The sequence below is a fragment of the Arvicola amphibius genome, chromosome 3 (genome assembly GCF_903992535.2).
Source record: "Arvicola amphibius chromosome 3, mArvAmp1.2, whole genome shotgun sequence".
NCBI lineage: Eukaryota > Metazoa > Chordata > Mammalia > Rodentia > Cricetidae > Arvicola > Arvicola amphibius.
Window position 1 is genome coordinate 139,040,953 of NC_052049.1, and position 24,158 is coordinate 139,065,110.

The 24,158-nt window shown below is 39.6% G+C and overlaps 1 protein-coding gene and 1 pseudogene across 8 annotated transcripts in view; one reads left to right on the plus strand and one right to left on the minus strand.

Annotated features, from left to right (window-relative positions):
- Positions 1 to 3,128: 3,128 nt before the first annotated feature.
- Positions 3,129 to 24,158, minus strand: part of Rnf111 (ring finger protein 111) — a 71,529-nt gene continuing 50,499 nt past the window's right edge. For 3 of the 8 annotated variants that reach the window (XM_038321990.1, XM_038321991.1, XM_038321983.1), the window contains 8 exons: positions 22,709 to 22,964; positions 18,842 to 19,190; positions 16,630 to 16,782; positions 14,869 to 14,995; positions 10,894 to 10,986; positions 9,072 to 9,167; positions 7,253 to 7,380; positions 3,129 to 4,785 (listed from right to left, as the gene is read on the minus strand). In XM_038321990.1, the coding sequence (XP_038177918.1) occupies positions 4,668 to 4,785; positions 7,253 to 7,380; positions 9,072 to 9,167; positions 10,894 to 10,986; positions 14,869 to 14,995; positions 16,630 to 16,782; positions 18,842 to 19,190; positions 22,709 to 22,964 (1,320 nt within the window). In that variant the 3' untranslated portion in view covers positions 3,129 to 4,667. The remainder of the gene's footprint in view (positions 4,786 to 7,252; positions 7,381 to 9,071; positions 9,168 to 10,893; positions 10,987 to 14,868; positions 14,996 to 16,629; positions 16,783 to 18,841; positions 19,191 to 22,708; positions 22,965 to 24,158) is intronic. The other 5 variants (XM_038321985.1, XM_038321986.1, XM_038321987.1 and 2 more) reach the window with 5 other exon arrangements.
- LOC119808837 lies at positions 21,620 to 21,966 on the plus strand (annotated as a pseudogene).

The window sequence follows — 24,158 nt, forward strand, 5'->3', positions numbered from 1 at the left end:
CAAATGTGACTCCCATCAGGCTCCATCACTGTTTTAGTTCAAGTCTCTTCTGCTTGGGAACTACAAACACTGTGGTTGGAGTCTTAAATAAGGGTAACTGATCAGGATTGGTTCTCCCCTCTACTCAAATCTGTTATCTGACATTTCCAATCTGAGTCTACAGACAGGAAGAACCAGTGTCCCTCCCACCTGGAACACAGGCTGGTGGAGTTTTCCCTTGCCCTAAATTACACAAGGATGTGGGGAAATCAAAGGAGCAGAAATAGCTGTTTATATTCCATTTCAAATACCTGCTTCTGGAGGTGAAAGTTTTGTGGCTGCTGACTCCTCTGGCCACCATCCTTGACATCACAGATGTCACAAGTAGCTTCTCTTCCTGTGAAGTTTTGGATCGAGCTGAGGAAGACAATGTGCTCAGCAGCCTGCACTATGGCACATGCCTGTAACTCCAGCTACTGAGAAGGCTAAGGCAGGAGGCCCCTTAAGCTCATAATTTCGGCACCACCTGGGCAACAGTGAGACCCCCCCCAACTCTAAATGAAAGGAGTCATTTTAACAAAACAATGGGCTGTGATTTAAATTGCTGTAATTAACTTTACAACAGGGTCTCCTGTATCTTAGGCTGGTTTACAACTTCCTTAATTTGAGGGGGACCTTGAGTTTCTAATCCTCCTGCCTCTGCCTACAGAGTAGGAGGGATTATAGGCAAGCACTACCAACCCTAGTTTAAATGACATTTCAGGTCAGAACCCAGGGCTTCCTAAGTGCTAGGGACTCTACCATCTGAGCTGCATGGCTAGGCCCTACTGTGTTAGATTTAAAAAGGCCAAACTTGGTTTGAGGCCTATTCTATCCCACCCCCATTTTGGCTAGCCTTGATATTCTCTTGACCAACAAATGACAAAAATGGAGGACACTTCAGCCCCAGGCTCTAGGAGGCCTGACAGTTTCAGGATTCCTGGCCCATGGTGTAAAGTCTAGTTATCCCTTGCTAGAAAAATGACAGTGAGGGACTCTTCTCAACCTCCCAACAAAAGCATCAGATGTCTAAGCTGGGCTCTACTAGACAGTCCATTCCAGTACTGCTCCCAAGCTGAATAGAGTCGCAGGAAGACCACAGTGAAAGACGAGAGCTAGACTCCATTAGCCCTACCCAAACTGAGCATCTGTGAACAAAGAAAAGTGCCTGAAACCACACTTGTAGGCGTGTCACAAAATACATAAAAGATATACTTACCTAGGGTATTTCTGTGACCTACAATAAGCCTTTTGTGGATGGCCATCTATGTCCTCTGGTCTTCTCACAGGGCCACAATTTCACAAACACATATTATAATGGTTGAAACATGGGATCTCTTTAAAATCTGAATTCTCAATGCTGTCTTGGTACATGTTTTGAATTTGCCATTTCCAGATGTTTTACCATTTGACTGAGTCTTAAGGATATGTTTATCCAATACAGAAGCAAGAATTACATGCAACTAGAAACTTGAGGAGTCCTGACACCAGTCAGAGAATGCTTACCTACAAAAGACACTATGTCCAGAGCAAGGCCTTGGCAAGAAACCTTCACTTAAAACATTAGACAAGACAAAATGGTATGGCTCTGGCTAACAGGAAGCAATTGAAGAGGGTGCCCAATGATGAACTATAGCCTCTATACACTCACACACCCCACCACCACATACAAATGTAATTTTACGGCAGAGGGCATCATTTCTCCCCTTCTGCAGTAGCTGACTACAGCACACTATTCAGCAGCGACTCGCACACTGCGCTGTGATTATGAGGGGAGAAGCAAAAGGCACACAGCCCAGAGTCTTCTGTGACTGTAGGACAATAGAGAGTAACATCCTTATGAATGCAGAAGAGAACTGTTCCTGCCCATTTAGTGACTAGTTGCTTGGACATGGTGCAAGAGAAATGTTAGCATTTGCTTTGAAAGGTCAAATATTTTGGGATTAAAGCAATAATTTATCTTTTTAAGATTTATTTTTATCACTCTATATTTGCATCTTGGAGTGTGGTATAGTGAAAAACTTCAGCATTTGAGAGGCAGAGGGAAGGTTAATCTCTGTGAGTTTGAGGCCTGCCTGGTCTACATGAGTTCTAAGCCAGGGTTTACATAGTAAGACCCTGCCTTAAAAAACAAACATATAAATGAATTAGCAGCAATTATAAAACAGGTCAACAGGTATGTATTTAAACCACATATAAAGTGAGAGAGAAATCTATGCTTTCATGTTCTGAAAAACAGTAGAGGAACCCATAGCATGGAATTCTTTCCATTTTAACTTTTTTTTTAAAATGTGTATGGCAAGGCAGTGGTGGCACATGGCTTTAATCCTAGCACTCAGAAGGCAGAGGCAGGTGGGGATCTCTGAGTTGGAAGCTAGCTTGGTCTACAGAGAGAGTTCTAGGATAGACACGGCAGCACAGAGAAATCCTGTCTTGAAAAACCAAATAAATAAATATGTATGTATGTATGTACATATGTATATGTGTAAGTGTGCACACATGAGTTCCTGCGGAAGCCAGAAGTGTTAGATCCCCCTGGAGCCCGCAAACTACCTGACATGGATGCTGGGAACTGAATTCAGGCCCTCTGGAAGAGCAGTCTGCACTCTTAATCATGGAGTCATCCTTCCACACACACTCCTCCTTTTCATTTCTATGTTCTCAGCTCCCTGTACAGACTCAGGCTCTCTAATGGCAGTCTTATATACATCAGTCTACTTTTTGGCTTTTACTCAGAGAGGAAGCTGACCTGGGTCACTGTCCCACTCTTTCCTGACCTTCCATAAAGTAGACTGGTAATCAAATGTACTTCTTTTATCTTCTTTTTGCAGTGTTAGGCATTGAACTCGGGATGCCTGGAGTTTGGAAATTTTTCAACATCAGGCTACACTCTGGCTCACAAGTATATTTTTAACTCTATCAACCCTCCATCAGAAAGCACACTCTGTAGACACATGTTATTAATGATATTACTTATTGTGATATTTAGAAATATAAAAGGCAAAAGTGAATGAAAACAAGCACCAGATTATGCAAATATCAGTTAGATGGATCTGATTCCAAGATGGCCAAAGTTAACCATTTTATAAACACTAATTATGAAACACAAAGACAATAGAAATATAAGTTATTTATTAATCAATCCACTTACAAAGCAGGTGGCTTAATGCAAGCTTATTGACATCTTCACATATGATCCATGGGAACATGTCTTCCACATACAGACAGTGGTATTACTGACTGGATGCATTTGCAATCTTGGGCATATTAAGCATATTTAAACAAATAAAATTAGGCTATCCTGTATATGAAAGTATCTCGATAATATGCATCCTGAAGTGGATTAAAACTTTCTCCAAAGGAGAAATGTTAGTATGTTAACTTTTACTCTATATTATGTTGTAAATCTTAACTATAGAAATTAAAATTTTTAAATCAGTGATCGACTCTTGGTAATGTCTGAAGTGGGTGTCTATAACCATAGCCAACAGTAGCCTGACAATATAATCTGTGCCTCACAGTATCTGCAGATTTATTGTTTTCAAGTTTAGAGAGAAAGAAAACAAGAGACATGTAGATTCAGCTGACTTTATTTAAACTATAAAAAAAAATCCCTTAAAAGTGAACCTGGGACCCTTAGAAGTTCTACGAATGCATAGATACCTGCCAATGACTGAATCCTAAATCCTGACTGAATGACTTTATAAAATTAATGTAAGCAGATATCTTAATTATTCGTGCTTAGCAGAAGACCTAACAAAATTCTACATGTCTTTTTCAATTTCCCTATTTTTTTTTTAAATCTGCAAGTATATACAATCCAGCTAACTCAAATTAATATTTAGTGTTCATCAAAGCTGTTTCACAGCAGCAAAAACTGGATTAGGGAATAAAGTTCCAAATGGCATAGAGAAAGACAAACAGGGTCAGAACAGCAGTCTGAACGTACGGCATCAATAGCAACTCTATCTTGCACTGTGCTGGAAGAAAGGATACACCAAGAAAATTCCTATTGATCACTCTGGTCATGTGAGTACCACCGGCATCTGATTGACATGGGTTGCATTCTGTTCCCAGTATTAAGAGTGGTACTTAACTCAGAACTCCATATTGTAAATATACAGCAGCCATTTTGTCCTAATTTAATTAAGGAATGTCTTAATACACAATATTATCATTTTCTAGAGGATCTTTATACATTAAACTAAAGTACATGATTGATTAAATTAAAGGTTAGTAATGGATAAAAAATTCATAATTCTCAAGGTACTATGTAAAAAAAAAAAAACAACAAAAAGACCACAAAATACTACTTACTAAAGCAGCTAATCTTGCCTGCAAGTTTAGGGTCACAAGCCCATAATATGTGCAAAGAAATGCAATACAAGGAATCATGCAAAAATACAGTAAAATGATACAGGAAGAAATGTCAAATCTAGAAAAAAAAAACCACAAAAGCTTTTATAAATACATCAAAATCAACTGTGTACATAAGTTGTAGGTCTAGCGGTAGCTGTACCATGTAGCAGAGTCAGCACTCCGAGTTCAAGGCTTCCAGATCTGCGCAGGTAAGTCATGCCATCTTTGGTTGACTGCAGTACCAGGAAGAATGGGAATGAGAGGGACAGCAAGAGTTCTGAAATACGGTGTCAACTTTCACTTGGCAGCTGGGCCTCGATGTCCACTCTGCATATGGGGCACTTCTTATTGGTGATCAGCCATTGATCAACACACACTTGGTGGAAAAGGTGCATACATGGAAGGCGCCTATCATTGATGAAGTAAACAGCAACAATTAATTTTATGACAATTTTATGGGGAACAGATTTGCAAATAAAGTGTTTTGAAGTCACTAAGCATCTTTATGTTAAAAGCACAAAGACTAGAGCTGGCAGGATAGCTCGGCAGGCAAAGTAATTGCTATGCAAGTCTGCCAACCTGAGTTCACATCGTCAGAACCCATAAAAAGCAGCATACAGTGGCATATGCCACATCTGTAATCCAGGATACAGGATGGAAACAAATTTCCCAGAAGCTGGATAGCCAGGTAGCCTGGTGTATACAACAGAGAACAAAAACAGAGCCAGCCCCGTTTCAAAGGTGAGTGCAACACTCTAGGTTGTCCTCTGACCTATAAAAGTGCACTGTGATACACACACACACACACACACACACACACACCTACACCTGTCATCTCTAAGGGGAATTGCTCGTTATAAAAATGGCATTTTAGACAATATATGAGTTACCAAGATAAATAACTGACACTTCTATGGAGGCAAAATATATACAACTCAGAACTGTCAAATAAAGAATAAGACTGGCAATTAGTCTAGTTTTGTCTTTAACATGAGCAGCCAAGGCACGGTAGATGAAAATACCCTGTTTTATGATGTTGCAAATACTTTAAATATCAAATCATTATGATGCTTGTGAAGATTCTTTGAAATATATATTTAACTGTCTTCCAAAAGCTTTGGAGACTGCTGTGCTATAGGAATTAAAGAATGTTATAACATGTACCATTACTTCAACCCCAAGGATCTTTATACGTTAGGCTGAAGTACATGCTTGAGGTAAGGAATATTATTTTCAGAGGAAAATCAGCACACCCACTTAAGAAAATGCTATTGCTTTATAAGTGGGTTAAAGGAAGATGTTCACTTCAGAATACCACACCGAGTAGCCAACAGAAACTGCAAAGTAAATATAGGGTGACACTAAATTCAAACTTAAGGGTAGGATGGAAGTTGCTGCTTAATAACTTTCTACTACTTACTATTAAAAGCTGTTAATCATGCCCTCATAGCCTAATATTTCCACAGATAATACCGAGAAGTGCTCTCTTCCTTCTTGGACACTATCATTAACACTGTTAAGAGACTGATTCAATAGCTATATGCCTTCACTAGAAACAGATGTTTAAAACAAACAAACAAAAAAAAACCCACAGGGGCTGCAGATGGTTCAACAGTCAAAGAGTGTTGGCTGTCTTTCCAGAGGGCCTTGATTAGATTCCCAGCACCCAGTTCCAGGGAATCCAATGCCCTCTTCTAGCCTCCTTGAACACCTGCATGCACATGATGCACAAATTTATATGAAGGTAACACACTTATACACGTAAGAAAATTACTAATTCACTTTTAAGGATTTTTAAAAAAAAACCTTATCACATAGTGTAATTGACAATAATGTGACTTTCTCCTCTCTCAACCACTAGCTGAAGATGTATGATGAGCCAGGAGAGGTCTACAGATCAAGTTCCAGGACGGCCAGAGCTACACAGAGTAATCCTATCTAGAAGAAAAACCAAGTTTGACGACATTATCCTTAGAAACAGAAAAAATTATTACCCATAGCTGTTATACTTGATATAATACTAAATTATTGGGTTTTGTTTGTAGTGGTTTTTTTTTTGTTTTGTTTTGTTTTTCAAGACAGGGTTTCTCTGTGTAACCTGGAACTTGCTCTATAGACCAGGCTGGCCTTGAATTCACATGGATAAGTCTGCCTCTGCCTCCCGAGTGCTGGGATTAAAGGCGTGTGTAACCACTGCCTGGATAAATTACTGTTTTAAAAATATAGATTATAAAGCAATTACCTTACAAACTATACAAAAAAATGCCTTCAAATAATATTAGGTCAGGATGAGAACATATACTAAATCACAAAGGAAGTATTGTTATATTGAGCATAGAGGCACAAGCCTGTAATCCCAGCACTTGGAAGGCAGGGGCAAACCTCCACGAGAGTTAAGGCCAGCCAGTGGTATCTAGCAAGAACCTCTCAGAAAACCAAAACCAAACCAAACCAAACCAAAAAATCCGAAAACAAAGGGGGAGAGGGGGGTGAAGAATGCTGGCAATAGAGTATATAGAGATGATCCGGACCTTTTATAATCTAGATAGCAAAATCCCTCCTGAAAGTGTTACAGAAGACAAATTTTTACTACAGAAGCTCCCTCATGCAGCCTCTGGTGGAGTCCAGAGCGGAAGTGCACACCCCTCCATGACTTTGATCCTTTTTATCCTTTTGCTTACAGAGCATAATCTTTATTTGCATTCCAGTTTACTTTTAAATTAATGCCCTTTAAGACCCATTGATCTATTTGTGAATCAATTATCTGTGTTGAGGAACAAAGCCATGGCTGTGCAATTAGACAAGGACTGACACTGAGCCATAATCCAGTCCTTTCTATTTAAGAGTGGACTTTAAATAAGAAATATCTAGTTACCTCACATCTTCACCTTCCTCTAAAATAGACAAACAGATAGTACACTTTTCCTCTGTGTCTTCCTCAGTCCCTTCTTCCCCATCTTGTTTGCAGTGCAGTTTCCTCTGTGAGAACCAATCAGTTGTTACCTTATTAGCAGAGATGACATTATTGAACAACTGAGTAAAGTCTGTGTTTATTTAAAACAAAACAAAAACAAAAAAGACCACATATTCATATGTAACTTATTTCTTACACAACAGTCATGAATTAACAGATGGATTAAGTGACTACCAATTAATTACTGACTCCTCAAAGTGAGCATGAAAAGCAAAGTCAAAATGTAAGAGATTCTCTAGGTTGAACCCTATTAATGTTATTTCGTGACAATGATAATTTGCAAAATTATTATTTTAACACAGTTAAGCAAATTATTCTTCTAATGATTATTTCAAGCATCTCTAAGTTAACTCTAATTTATAGCATTTAGTTTAAACAAGATACAATTGTGGTAATGCCTGACTGACACTCTTAGAAAACATTTAAAATACCAATAGTAAGCTCCATTGTTTTCTGTACAGCACTGAGCATTATCTGTTCACTATGAACAGCTTATTTCACATCTAGTTTGGAATTTCCAAATACATAATATGAACAATACAGAAATATGAACTAGGCATCAGTAAAAAAAAAAAACTGGCTAGGTGTTTTAGCTATTTTGAATTTCCAAGACAGGATTTCTCTGTGTAATAGCCCCAGTTGTCCTGAATCGCTATCTGTAGAACAGGCTGGTCTCAAAACTCACCAGCCTCTAACCTCCCAAGTGCTGGGATTCCTCCACCACCACCACCACATATACATATACATATACATATACATATATATATATATATATAGAGAGAGAGAGAGAGAGAGAGAGAGAGAGAGATTTTCGAGACAGAGTTTCTCTGTAGCTCTGGAGCCTGTCCTGGAACTAGCACTTATAGACCAGGCTCGAACTCACAGAGCTCTGCCTGCCTCTGCTTCCCAAGTGCTGGGATTAAAGGCGTGCGCCACCACCGCCCAGTTTTGTTTTTGCTATATTTTATAGCCCAAGCAGGCCTTCAAATCACAGCAATTTCTTTGCCTCAGGCTCTCGAATGCTGGGAGTACAGGTGTAGCCATCACATTAGGTGTAAAAGGATAGCTTTAAAAAACTGTAATATTACCATATGATGGAATTTTGTACAAGCTACTAAAAATGAGATGAGACAGGCAGCCACACCTATAATGCCAGCACTGGAGGCTGCTGCAGGAAAGTTTAAATGTAACGCTAGCCTGGGCTACATAGTAACACCTATCACTAGAAGCAAAGAGCTGAGAGCTAATAAAAGGTGGTGCACAGCCGGGTAGTAGTGGCGCACACCTTTAATCCCAGCACTCAAGAGACAGAGGCAGGTGGATCTCTCTGAGTTCGATGCCCGCATGGTCTACAGAGCAAGTTCCAGGACAGGATCCAAAGTTACAGAGAAACCGTCTTGGGGGAAAAAAAAAGTGGTGCACAAAGCTTCCTCTCTGTTTCCCTATAGGTTTCTTTTTTAACTGGAAGAAACAACATATACATATAAATATTATATATAAATGTTATAAAAGTGAGTATAATAAAATGCACTAAAGTATCTTGAAGAACATTTAAGAAATCAATGACTTCTCATCCGAAAAGGGAAGACCAGAGTACAGGAAGAGATTTCAGACTATATTTCAGATAAATTTCATTATGGAAATCACTTCAATAGTAATACAGTTGCTATTACAGAATCAAGGGTCTATAAGATTCCATTTTTATTATAACAATCCTCACCTTTTTATATTTATGTGGATATGTGCATCTTTCAATTGTTCCCTGGGATGCTCCACGATTGACATTTCCTAATCTTTCTTCCAGATGAATCAGTTCCTGAAAGTGAAACATAAATAGTATTAAAACCACAATGACTATTGTCCGTATTGTCAGGGCTTGAAAGGTGGCTCAGCGGTTAGAAGCACTATTCTTCGAGAGTTCAATTCCGAGTACCTAAATGGCAGTTAACAACTGGTGTGGAATAATCCTGTTGTACACTGGTAAAGATCTGTCACTCAAATTTATTTAATAAAAGGCTGATTGGCCAGTAGCTAGGCAGGAAGTACAAACAGGTCAGCCAATCTAAGGATGATGGGAAGGAGAAGAGTCAAGGAGTCACCAGCCAGATGTAGAGGGAACAGAAGATGAATGTGCCAAGCTATTAAAGGTACTGCCATGTGATTGAGCGTAAGTAAGGAATATGGGTTAACTTAAAACGTAAGAGCTAATTAATAATAAGCCTGAGCTATCAGTCAAACATTCATAATTTATATTAAAAAGCCTCCAATTCAATTATTTAGGAAGTGGATGTTGGATATTTGGGAACAGGTGAGCACGAGAGAAATGTCTGTTTACAATCAACTGTCTGTAACTCCAAGATCAAACATGAAAGCTAAACAACAATACAAATAAAATAAAAATAGAGTATGATCAATACTACAAAGGCAACAAATTTAAATATTCATAACCGTGCAATATAAATACTATAAATGCTGGCAATGCAACACTATCCTGTAAATCAGGTTGTAACCATGTGGCAGTGCAGAAGTCTGGATGTGCACATGGCTGCAGAATCTGAATCCCTTCCACTACATCAAGCAGTTCTAAGTTATCCAACCACAAATGAGATCTTCACCTGCACATAAATTGGCTTTCCTTTCTCTAGACTGTTTCTCTACCAAGAAACATATGCAAATGGCTCTTTATTGGCTATTTTACTGATTTGGTAGGTTTTTAATGTTTTTTATTTTATGTGTATGGACGTTTTGTGTGTAATATTTTTGTGTACCATATGCATACCTGGTGTCTGAGGAGGCCAAAAGAGGGTACTGAGTCAATCCTCTGAAACCAGAATTACAGACAATTGTGAGCTACCATGTGGTTACTAGGAGTTGAACCTGGGTCCTCTAGAAGAGCAGCAGCCAGTGATCTTAACCACCAAGCCATCTCTTCAGATCCTTTTTTGTGTTCTTATAAGAAAAGGCCTTACTATGTAGTGTTACTTAGCTTGGAATTCATTAGGTAGACCAGGCTGGAATAAAACAAAGTTGCCAGGCAGTGGTGGCGCACACCTTTAATCCCAGCACTGAAGAGGCAGAGACAGCCAGATTTCTCTGAGTTGGAGGCCACTCTGGTCTACAAGAGCAAGTTCCAGGACAGGCTCCAAAGCTATTTAGAAAAACCCTGTCTCAAAAAACCAAAACCAACCAACCACCACCAAGAACAACAACAACAACAAAAAAAAAAACCCACAACTTACAAGGTTATGCCTTTGCCTCTCAAGTGCTTGGATTAAAGGTGTGTACCACCATAACCAGTTTAATAAACTTTATATATTCTTTTATGGTAGATAATTCACATTCAATGTCTTTAAGATATTCACATTCAATGTCTTTAAACAGTTAAGTTTTGACTTTTAAGATACTCTTCATAAATCTTTGTGTAAGTCCCTGAAAATCAGATATCTGGCTGCTTTCTGATTCTCACCTCAGTGGCCATTCTACTTAATCAACTCTACACTAAAAATCCAATGGCAAATATCGTCACTTGTTTTACTTCATACCTCAAAATTGCCCCTGAAAGGACCTCTGAACGATGTTCCATCCAATCCTGAAGAAATATAACGGATATGAGGGTAGCCTGCCATGTCAGGAACCTGTTTTTAATACAAGAGATGAAGTCATTAAGATTCGTATTTTACTGCTAACATTGAAGATACTCAACATCCATTCAAGTAATGAACTCAACTCAAAAGACAAACATGTGTAGCACGAATTCTAATTGTTCTTAATAATAAAAATCTAGTCAGATACAAATGTTAATGAAGAAGAGCAGAGAAGCAAAGCAGCCAGTCACTATAGTTCTTCCCTCTACCTCAGACCCAAGACTGACTGCTCTCTATGAATCCTCAGACTCTATCTGAGCTCCTGTTTCACTCCTGTCTCCAGCTCCCTAGTGATGGGATTAAAGACATGTGATCCCAACTGCTGGCATCACCTTTGTGTGAGCTCTGTTTCTCTTTTAGATAGATTCAATCTCATGTAGCCCAGGGTGGCCTTAAACTCATGGAGAACCGTCTCATCTGCTTCAGTCTCCTGAATGCTGGGATTAAAGGTGTGTCACCACTGCCTGGCCTCTATAGCTAACTAGTTACTTAACTCTGCACTCTGATCTTCAGGCAAGCTTTATTTGTTAGCACAAGCAAAAATATCACAAACATGACTCTAACTACACATTCAATTAAAAGGAACAGTTAGGTGTCCCTTAAAACACAAGCTCTCATTTCTGAAAAGATGGCTGAAAGAAATAAGGAAAACTGCTATTTCATGAGGTAACAAATTTCTTACATGAACTTTGCATATAGTTGGGTATGGTGAGACATACTTGGCCCTGGCTACTCAGAAGGCTGAGGTAGGCTAAGGCAGCTTGAGGCTAGGTCTAGTTTCAAGGTCAGCCTGAGCAACAGCGAAATATACTCTGTCCACCCCACTTAAAAAAAAAAAGGTCAGGCGTGGTTGTACACGCCTTTAATTTCCAGCACTCAGGAAGCAGAGACAGGTGAATCTCTGTGAATTTCAGGACAACTTGGTATAAGTAGAGAGTTCCAGAATTGCCTGGGCTGTGCAGAAAAACCTTATCTCAAAAACAAAACAAAGAAATGCTTATGTATATTTAAGCTTTTTAAGCCCTATGATTTCTTAGTAGTAGAAAACAAACTTAAGAAACTAAAGATTTCATATGACCATGATAACCTCTCAATAGTAAATAAAGAATAAAATATTCTTGCCTACGTGTAACAGGTTTTTTAAAAAACTGTTTTGTTCGGCTGGGCAGCAGTGGCACATGCCTTTAATCCCAGCACTCAGGAGGCAGAGGCAGGTGGATCTCTGAGTTCGAGGCCAGCCTGGTCTACAAGAGCTAGTTCCAGGACAGGCTCCAAAGCTAGAGAAACCCTGTCTTGAAAAAAAATTCAACATTTAAAATTTTTTCTTTACTATTTCCAACATTACTATTATTATTTGTTTTTGTTTTTTTGTTTTATTTTGTTTTTCAAGACAAGGTTTCTTTGTGTAGCCCTAACTGGAACTCAAGGCCTCTGCCTCCCGCATACTGAGATTAAAGATGTGCGCCATTACTGCCTGGCTCTCCAGCATTATTTTTAATCAGCCTGTGCTGAATCAAAACATACTTATAGGGGCTGAGGAGACGACTCAGAGATTAAGAGCACTGGCCACTCTTCCAGAGGTCCTGAGTTCAATTCCCAGCACCCACATGGTGGCCCACAACCATCTGTACCCTCCCAGCCTCTCATGGCACATTGTTAAGTTACCCGCAGCTTCACTTACAACCAAGAGCACAGGAAGTAACTGACAACATCCTCTAAGCAATTTAGAAAGAAATTTGCCTCCACATATTCTAAACCTTCCTTCCAAAAACCTTTCCCTGTCTTTTTCCTCTACCTTCTTTTCTCCTACTCAAATTTAGTCTTCTGTTTCCCACCCTGGTCCATACTTAATTGACTACTCCTCATTTCTCTCTTTGAACAAGCTGTTCTTTCTACTGGCTTTCTGTCAAGTCAAAATGTTTCTTGTTCCTCCAAACCTCAATGCTCTTAATCCTGGAATTTATACTAAATCTGCCCTTCATAGGCAAGCTACAAGTACTGTATAGTTACTGTCTGCAAGTTCTCATCTTTTTGAAAAAGTCCCACAAGACCTAGCAGTATGTCTCAGTGGTAGAGTGTTTGCCTAGAGAGCACAGGACCCTGAGTTCAGTTTTGCCATGTCAAAAAAGGGGATGGGAGAAGAGAGGAAAGGAGAGGAAACATAACCATCTCCACTTCTCACTGTTAACCACTGACAAACCCATTACGATATCAATACTCGCCAAGCTTTATTCCTTCATAAGGCACTACCGACCATATGTGTTGATGAGAATACTCTAGTTTTGCTTCTCACTTGTGCAGCTGTCATCTGACTGAGGGACACTGCCATCTAAATGCTGTTTCTCCAATCCATTCACCTTCCTGCCGTTTATACACTCTGCAAATCCACTCCTCTTCCTTGGATTCCTTAGCACTGAATGACAACTTGTCAGGTTTCAAAAACATATCTTTAGCCTAGATATCTTTCTTAGTGGACACAGCTATCTCAGATTAGTAGGTCTAAAATCTCATCTACTATTTTTCAAGCCATCTAACATTCTCCAATACAACGAAAGGCACTACACTTTTTCACCCAACTAGAAACCTGGAGCCAGCCTAAGAATTCCTCACTCACTACACTGTGTCCTGGTGCTTTCCCTGCCATCTGCCAGTGGATTTTTAAAACCAGTTTTAAAAATTTTTTTATTTGAAAGTTTTTTTTTTTTCATTTTACATACCAACCCAGTTTCCCCTCCCTCCACTTCTCCTGCTCACTCCCACCTTCCTCCCATCCACTCTTCAGAAAGGGTAGGGTCTCCCATGGGGAATCTGTCAACAAAGTCTACCAGTACTTTTATTTCAGAAACTTACTAAACTTTACTCTTCTACCACAGCACTTAAAGGAGTTTCCACCTCGAAATCTGCTTTTCCCATAATTGAGATGTGTCCTTTTCAAGTATAATCAGATTAAATCACTCAAAAAGCATAAATATAATCAAAACATCTCAGCTGAGAGGCAGAGGCAGGCATATCTCTGAGTCTGAGGCCAGTCTGGTCTACATACTGAGTGCAAGGACAGCCAAGGCTACACAAAGAGACCCTGTCTCAAAATAAAACAAGAGCAACAACAAACTCCCCTTCTGTGGCTGCTGAGACCCAGTTTCCTGTTGAAGCAGCTTTGTGTTCTCATTCTCTCCTTTATTTCCTTCCTTCCTCCACTCCTCCTTTAACCCTCTCCCCCCCTACCCCATCTCTCTGGTGCTGCATATAGGCTCACAAGTGCTGGGCAAATGCTGGCACTGAGCTACCCTAGCTGGTATATCTGGAGACACAAGCTTATGTGGACTCTTAGTCCTTGGTGCTATTAAGACAGCTCCTGACCAGTATCAACCTCTGCAATGGCACCCCAAAGTTCACAGAAGCCTAGGACAAGGGACAATGAGGATTCTCTACAGTGCCTTCTGTACAACAGAGAACTTCCTTTTCTCCTCACATCTATAGTTAGTTTTATAGTGATTTTTTTCAACATTGTAGCAACACAATCTGCATCTGTCAGTGAGAAGCAACAGCAGCATGATGGCATCAAAGCAGACCCAAGCCACTGATGGCAAATTCACCGATGCACGTGGCTCAGTGACAGCAGGTCATGTTCATCTCAATCGGTGTGCGGAAAAGTTCACTTCTCAGCATTTTGTACATCAAGAGTATATTTTTACAACAGACTCAGATTTCAATATATCTAATATCTTTTCATAGTACAAAATTAGTGGAATGATTTCTAAATTCTAGCAAAGTATCTACTGTACCGAAATATTTTAATACAATATTTAATTTAGAATAAAAAGTTACTTTTGGAAGGCAAATGCATCAGAATGTTTAAAATTCCCATTTTACCATTAAAGGAAGTGCTCCTAACTGTAGGTGATGAAGTCGAGGAGGGGCATGATAATGGGCCAAGTGAGGGTGCAGTGCGCCAGGCGTGAAGGTAGCTGCAGTCACTCCAGCTTCAATCCCCAGTTCCCTAATAAAGAGCAAGAGCAGTTATCTTTGTGCTGTCCTTACAGTCTCTTTACTGCCAAGAGAAATAGAAGCAATTTCAATAATCCTTACTTATAAAGTTTCTTTACTTATAAAGTTAAGGCAAATGTTACTCAGACCCTCTCCCCCAAATTTTACTAATAACTTCAAGTATATTTCAGAAATAAATGTTCAAAAAGCTCCATTTTGTGAGTATAAGCAGAAAAGCTTTTTAATTCAGTTTCACTCAGTCATAAAAGCAAGACAGACAGAGTGGCTCCTAGAGTCCCTTCTCATCAACCTGGCTCTCCTCGAGGAGCATACCAACAGAGCTGACTTTGTTGGTTCATCAGAATGTGACACATGCTCCCCGGGCTTTTGTTTGCTGGGTTCTTGGTGTCAGTGACAATTACAAGAGCTTCTACACCTAAAACCTTGGGCAGTGTGACCCCACAAGACAGGCAGATGTGGTAACTAACGGAGCTCCACTTGCTTACTCCCACTCTGCGCTGCTGCAATGACTGCAAGTGAATCGGAATGAAAGTGTAATGAAAACCCATTTCTTCTCCAAAACAAACTAGGTTTCTCTTTTCAGTGGTGGACACTGCAAATGAAACAAACATAACCATGACAAGGGAGGTAGATAAGGAAGTCAGGCAAGCAGGATGGCATCAGGAGTCCGACCTTAGCAGACACTAATGAAAACAGAAGAAATACAGAAGAAATATTCTACTCCTTGCTGTGGAATAATTCTTCTGTATATTGTGAAGATGTGTTGTTTTCATTTTTAATAAAAAGCTGATTGGTCAATAGCTAGCCAGGATTTTTGAGGCAGAGAAAATGTTAGGGAGAAGGATGGAGTCAAGAGAGTTTGAGGAGGCAAAGAACACATAGGATTGGAAGTAAATAGATAAGTTAAATGAGCTTTGGGACAGCAAACAGATGAACAGACAGGTTAATTTAAGTTGTAAGAGCTAGCTAAAAACAAGCATAAGCTATAGGCTTAGCAATTATAATTAAGTCTCTGTGGTTATTTGGGAGTGGCTGGTGGGGCAGAGCTGATTGGAGGTCTAGATGGAAAACTCCACATACAAGTCCTCCCAACTATATATAGAATCTGTCAAAGTCAAACACGGTTGTAGAGAACTGAAGAGTCTGGCTAGGAAGGAGAGGCACACGGGAACACAGGCTATAATCAACAGATGCTAGCATTCACTTCAACAGGACTAACTTCTGGGTTTCTACAGCATCTCCTCACGGCTGAGTAGAAAGCAATAGATATACACTCAAAACTGTTTAGAGGGGGATTTTAAATGCCATCATAGAAAACTGATGGATATTGAGGTATGGATACACTAATTAACATGAGTTATCATTCTGCAATGTCCCCAGTCCACACAGTTATTACCTGGCACAAAAGAAACAAAACCAACAGCTGTCTTCCTGCTTCTGGAGACTCCCTCCCCAGAACTCAAGATCCTCCTCTGCCTTTCCAGACTTCACTCCCCAGACAGTTCCTCCCAGCAGAACTGTCCCTCCACACAGCTGCTCTCTGTGATATGCATTCCACTATAAGGGATTTCTCCCCAGTTTTACCAGAAGCTGCTTAGCACGGTTTGAAATAAGTAAAATACTGACCAGGCAGTTCTCTCTGGAGCCTGGCGAGGATGTGAGGACATGGTTTGAGGCACATGAATATGATGCCCATGGCCATAGTTTGGGTGCATCCTATGTGGATGGGGCGGGGGACGTTCATGTGCCCGCCTGGAAACACAGAACACAAAAAGACCACTGGAAATAATTGAATAATTGGTTATTTCTTAATGTAAAAAAAACTTGTTAAAATTATGAAAATATATAAATAATCATGATGAAATTTATACTAATAAACATGTACCATAAAATTATTAAATTAAAAAACACATGAAATTCTCCACACAAACTTACTGCTCATTTACTCTACTATCTCCAATCTAATAACAGGTACGGTGGTGAAAGCACTTAATCCCAAGATTTGGGAGCCAGAGGCAGCTAAGTCTCTAAGTTTGAAGCTAGCCTGGTCTACAAAAGTAGTTTGTGGTCTGCCAAGGCTACACAGTGAGATCCTGCCTTAAAAAACAAAACGAAAACATTCCACAAAAATGGTAATTTAGGCATTCTCTTACAACTTCTACAATAGGTATTTTAATTAGAACAGCAGAATGGAAATAAAACTTTAAAAAGTGTGTTTAAACCAGTTAGCTGCTTCACATAAAGAGGACAATAGAAAATTTTATTTTGCTACAATCATTAAAAAAATTCAATCATTTTAATAAGAATACGAGGGGTTCCCCCCCACACACACACCACACCTTGGAGACAGGTCAAAGGACAGTTTGCAGGAATCTGTTTTCTCACTCTATCATGTAGCCCTGGAGATCAAGCTCAGGTTCTCAGGCTTGACAGTAAGCACCTTTACCCACTGAGCCATCTGGCTGGCTTCACTGACATTTTCTATAAAGGCTGACCATTAAAACATCAGTATGTTTTATAGTCATACTATCTACGAAAAAACTAACCAGGTAGGTCTTTGCCATGCCAAAAATGTAAAACAATATGTGAATAAAAAAAGTTAAGCTGTTTTCTAATAAAACTTTATTTACAAAAATTGACAGTGTATTGGGCCACAACCCAATATCCTAATAATTCATAAATCAGATGATTGTGAATACCAAATCTTGAATTGTCAAAACATTTTCGTATTATAAATATGGGGGACTACACTATTAGAAGGTTAATAAGACTTTGTTAAGACTGGAGCTTATGTGGCCCAGGCTGGTCTTGAATAGAATTCTGATCCTCCTTTACTTTCCACCTCTAAGTAGGGTATCATGCCTAGTCCTTATGCAATGCAGAGTACTAAATTCAGGGCTTCAAGCATGCCAGGCAACACCCTCCCAACTGAGCTATACCCCAAGATTCCATGTCAGTTTCTGTTTTTTGGTTTTTTTTCAAGACAGGGATTCTCTGTAGCTTGGGAGCCTGTCCTGGAACCAGCTCTTGTAGACCATGCTGTAGACCTTGAACTCACAGAGATCTGCCTATCTCTGCCTCCCAAGTGCTGGGATTAAAGGCATGTTGCACCACTGCCAGGTTCTATGTCAGTTTTTGAAACTTCTTGTTTGTTAAAGACAGGGTTTCTCTGAGTAGCCTTGGCTGTCCTGGAAGTAGCTTTGTAGACCAGGCTAGCCTTGAACACATAAAGATCTGCCTTTCTCGGCACTTGAGTGTTGGGATTAAAGGCATGTTCCACCATCACCCATCCAGTTTTAGAAAGTTCTATTACTATTCTTTCCTCTTGTTAATAACATGCTAAATCAAATCAAATCAAATCTTAGACATTTTTCAATCTTGTTCTTCAGAATCAAAGTTGATATCAATCATTAGAAACACAGACTTATTTGCTTGAAGACACTCACACGGTCAACATATACAATGCAGGATAGGACACAATAAAGTTATTTTATGGTTGGCAATTCTCCAGCTGGGGATAAAGCTCAGCCAGTGGTAGACACTTCTCAATTAGGGGCAAGGTACCATGGATTCAATGCCCAGCATCACCACCACCACCACCAAGAACAACAAAAGAGGTAATTTCCTAGTGCACTAAAGATTTTCTATAGTAATGCTGCCTTGTTTTACGCGACCATAAACCCACTAGGTATAATGGTGTATGGTTAAGGAAGGAGGTTCATAAATTCAAGAACAGTCTGGTCTGTACAGTGAAATCTAGTTTCAAAACACAAAAGATTTCATATGTGAAAGATCAAAGGAACATGAAGCACAATTTCCTTAAAACCATGAGACCTACGTTGGATGCTGCATCATCCTCCTCCTCTGAACTTCCATCCTTTGCATCACTTCATGAGGGTGCAGTCTCTGGGCTGGAGGTGCTGGGGCTGGAATATGGTGTGAAATCGGCTGGTGAGCTGGAGGAAGATGCTGAGGGATGGGTGCAGCTGTACTGCCTAAATGAGTTGGGGGCGGGGGCGCCACAGGGTGAGATGCTGCATGAGAAGATATCTGAGAATGGAAAGCATGTACGGGATGAGGAATAACATAATCCACTTGAGGGGGAGGCTGAGTCTGAGGAGGGGCATTTCCATGAGAGTGAGGGCAACCCGAGGCTTGATGGTGCAGTGGTCTTGTTAAGGAAGCATCTGCAAGAAAAGTGTTTCCTGTCAATACATATAGATCAACTTCATTAACAGCATTACAATGTACAACAATCTATTATGAGACTGAACTAAAATTTCTGGAAAAAATACCCTGATAAAAACTGATAAATGCTGAGATGACATCCCGATGTGCTGTTCCCTCTTCGCTCCCCCCTCCCCACACGCAAGCACTCTCAGACCATATCTACAGTAAAATTTAGGAGTTTTGTATCAGAAAAATTACCTTAAATACAAATAGCTGCTGATAAAACACCCTTCCTAAAGGTTACCATAATTTACTCATCTATAAGACACAGGTATAAACTGACCTCACACAATCAACCTAGAGTTTAATAAAAGATTTAATTTTCATTATTTTACTTAGACATGTGGGGTGTGTGTGTGTGTCTTTATGACTGCTGTATGTTTAGGTGCCCATGGAGGCCCGAGGGGGCACTGGAACTCCTGGAGCTGGAGCTACATTATAAGTGGTCGTGGGTGCCGGGCGGTGGTGGCGCACGCCTTTAATCCCAGCACTCACGAGGCAGAGGCAGGCGGATCTCTGTGAGTTCGAGACCAGCCTGGTCTACAAGAGCTAGTTCCAGGACAGGCTCCAAAGCCACAGAGAAACCCTGTCTCGAAAAACCAAAAAAAAAAAAAAAAAAAAAAGTGGCCGTGGGTGCTAGGAACCAAACTTGGGTCCTCTGGAGAACAGTATACATTCTTAACCATCACTCCAGGCCCCTACATTTTTTGTTTTTCGAGATAGGGTTTCTCTGTGTAGCCCTGATTGTCCTAGAACTCACTCTGCAGACTAGGCTGGGCTCTAACTTGGAGATCTGCCTGCCTCTGCCGCCTGAGTGCTGGGCCTAAAATTTTTAAGTAAACGTAAGGGGTTAGAGACATGGCTCAGAGGACCAGGGTTCAATTCCTAGCATCTATATGGCAGCTCACAACTGTTTGTAATTCCAGTTCCAGGGGATCCGGCATCATCACACAGACATACAGGCAAAACACCAATGCACATTTTTTTAAAAAAAAAAATATGATAAGAAAAATAATTTATTTTCTAACCACTTGTTTTTTTTCCCCAGAATTATTGGTTTGTATTCTTAGACTGTTTATTTGGCATTTTCTTATTTATTTAAAGTACTATTTGTCTTTGTGAAAATTTTGTAATAAAAAGTATAGACATTTTTCCAAATTTTCTTTATTCTCCTATCAAATGAGTTTTTGCTTTTCTGTAGCCAGTTAGTTGTCCTGTCCAGAAACTGGAGAGGGGGAAGACTACAGGACACAACAATACAAATGAAAATGTTTTTCCATTAATTATAACTTTTTGTTGGTTTTTGATACAGTGCCTTGCTACATAATCCAAACTGACTTCAAACTTGCAACCTTCCCACCTCGGCCTCCTGTGTGCTCGAATTCAAGCATGTGCAGTTACTTCCTAAACATGTATCACTTCCCTAATGACTTACTGTCAGAGAGCTGTGCAGAGGAAAGGAGCCCCAGTCTCCTAAACACGAGTGTGAAACATTCCACTGCTGCCCTCGCCTTCCACACCTCGTGTCACATCCTGTGCTACAGACAGGTAAGCCCTTAGCAAGACGCTCTCTCTCGTATCTTCAATAAAAATCTTTATATTTCAAAGTCATTGTTGAAATACTCATCTCTCTTACCAAAAAACCTACATCTACTTGACATTTAAAAAAAGATGCAGAATGTGTCATCTACAATCTCAGCTCCTAGAAAGGTGAGACTGAGCAAGGAGAATCTTAAATTCAAAGCAAGCTGATCAACACAGTGAAAAAAGAAAAAAAAAATCAGAAATAAGAAACCTTGGATTTTAGTCCAAACTTCATTTCATTGGAAAGTGTGTTTGTGTGTGTGTTTCAAGACAGGGTTTCTCTGTAACTTTGGAGCCTGTCCTGGAGCTTGCTCTGTAGATCAGGCTGGCCTCGAATTTACAGAGCTCCACCTGCCTCTGCTTCCCAACTGCTGGGATTAAAGGTATGCACCACCATACTTCTCATCACATGGTCTCACTAGGCAGCCCAGAATAGTCTCAACCTTAAGATATTGTTCTGTCTCAACCTCTCAAGTGCTATGATTACAGGCATGTGCCACAATGTCCAGCAGTTTTTATTCTTTTTGAAGCGGAAGGAAAGTTTTGCTCTGTGGCCCAACTTGGCCTTAACCTCCCAATTACCCTGCCTCCAACTCTAAGTGCCAGCATTGAGAGCATGCACCACCATAGTCCATCTTCCGTTGGAAGCTTATGGGTGTTCTTACCAATCAGAAAAATCTGTTTAAGTATATAGATGCCTATCAATTACACATTAAAATTTAATTTCCTTTTGAAATTGCTTCCTAAAAGCTCCACTTGCCACAGAGAAGGGAAGCTTCTTCAAGCTGCGGTGGCACTAACAATGGACACCCAGAAAGACATTCAATCCCCAAAGCAGCAGCCAATAATATACTTGCGGAGAGTGTCACACTGGAAATGAAGTAAAATTCAAGGATCCAATGAGATGTAGAGAATGTGGATACAGAATAAAGTTCAACAAAAGGACTAAAAGATTGGCTGTTTGGTTTTATTTAGGTTTTTCAAGACAGGGTTTCTCTGTGTAAACAACTCTATCTGTCCTGAAACTCACTGTATAGACAGTTTATATAGGCTGACCTCAAATTCACAGAAATCTGCCTGCCTCTGCTTCCCTAATGCTGGGATTAAAAACATGTGCCACAGTTGCCCAGCCAGACTGGTGGGTTCTGATGCTCAATGAAACATGGGAAACCAGGAGAATCTTCATTCATGTTTATATTTGCCCCATTGATGTTTCTTTTATTGTATAGCTTTTCACTTAGCTTATTTATGAATACAACACTTTACCTATAATACCTTGTATAAATGCAATTATACTCTGTATAAAAGAAATTTTGATTTAAAAAAAACAGAACTACTTGTCACTTATAGTATGAAAACTGCTTAACTTTGTATTTACTACAAGTATTTGTTAAGCTTCAACTTCATAATTAGCTAAGACTCAATCAAGGTACTATGTTATATAGCCCAAGGAGAGTTATCAATTTCAAGCTATCTAATGGATTCCAATTTCCTTACAGTTGCCATGCCAAGTAGTTGTAGTTGCTCTTAACAAATGAACAGACAATTCGTTTTCCAAATAGCAAGTCACTCTGTCACAGCCCTCTCTTATGCCTTAGTTAACTCAGAATTCTATGAATAAAATTTCGGAATTTTGAATAAAATTTCCTTTATTGTGCCTAGAAATATCACAAAACTTTCACATTTCTTCTGTTACTCTTAAAAACTAAAGTCAAATACCTTAAAACTTCCTTGCTTACGAATATAAGGTGCCACTCAATACATCTCAACTTCACAGACAACTGTATGAAAAAAGTAATTCCCATTCTTAAGCCAAATACTCTAATTCAATGGAGGAATTACAAGGTTCATTTACATACTCTATTTCTTTGCCCATAAGATTCATACTTACAAGGAGGTGGCATATAATGCCGACATGATGAGAGAGAAGGCTGTGGAGGTGGCTGGGGTTGGGGCTGCGCAACCATGCTTGAACCATAGCCATCTATTGCTAAAGGCTGAGTTGGGGCAGCAGCAGCCTGGTGGCCAAAGACTGCAGCTCGGGAAGAAGAGACAGGACAGCAGGGGTCGAAGGCAGATGCACCATGGAAACCCCCACTTCCATGAGTCCTGAGAGCGCTGCTGCTCAGATCAACTGGCAATGCCTGCTGGGTAAAGAACAATTAGAGTTTACCTTTCTAAAGTTTTATACAAATATTTCATGTCACATGACAAAATACCCCTGGTACTCTCTAGGAAAACCAGATATTCAAATAATTTGGAAATGGTAATTCTTTGTATGAGAAAAATCAAACACAAAGACAATACTATACAAAGCCTAAACTTTAAAATCAGCATATTTACACATAAAATGTGAAATCAGCTCTATTTAAATGACATATAAGATACAAGATAAACATTTAACTAATATGTTATTGTATGATTTTTGGGGGGTTAAAGAGATTGCTCAATGGTTAAAAACACAATACTTTTGTAGAAGTCCTAGGTTTGATTCCCAGCACCCACAGTAAGTAGTTCCCAACTACCTGAAACTCTAGTTCTAGAGGATCTGATGCTCCTTTTATGACCTCCCTGAACATATGCATGAATGTGGTACACAGAGACAAGTAGGGATATATACATAAACATAAAATAATTTGAAAAAGTTTTAAAGATTTATTTCTTATATTATGCACAACTGAGACCAAAAGAAAAGAGGGTTTGAAAGCAGACCTGCTTTCCTCTAAAACTCTAATCAGAACTTTAGTGCTCCTTGAACAGTTGCTTGCTATTAGAACAACCTGTGTGTCCAAACTTTCGCATTATTTTATAACATTAAACTAAAACTCTTATGGGGGGGGGGAGAACTCAAGACATGGTGATACTTAGGAGACAGAGGCAGGAGGATCTCTGTAAGTTAGAAGCTAGTCTGATCTACATAGTGAGTTAGGAAAAGTTAACATTTTCTCCCCTCAAAGCACAAGACTTAAAAAGTCCAAAGTACACACTATGGTAACTTTCACTAATAACAATGAGTAGCTCAGAATCACTACAAAAGTCTTTAGTTCCCTACACAGAAATGATGACTGTTTGTGATGGACATGCAGACTATTCTGTTGATCACCATGCATTATATACATGTATCAAATTACCACATAGAGGAATATACACAACTATGTGCTAGTTAAAACCCTAATCAATCGCTGGAATATAGTGGTACACTTTTAATCCCAGCACTCTGGAGGCAGAGACAGGCAGATCTGGGAGATGGAAGCCAGCTTGGTCTACAAAGTGAGTTCCGGGATAGCCAAAGGTACACAAAGAAACACTGTCTCTAAAAAACAACTTCTCCCCAAATAAAA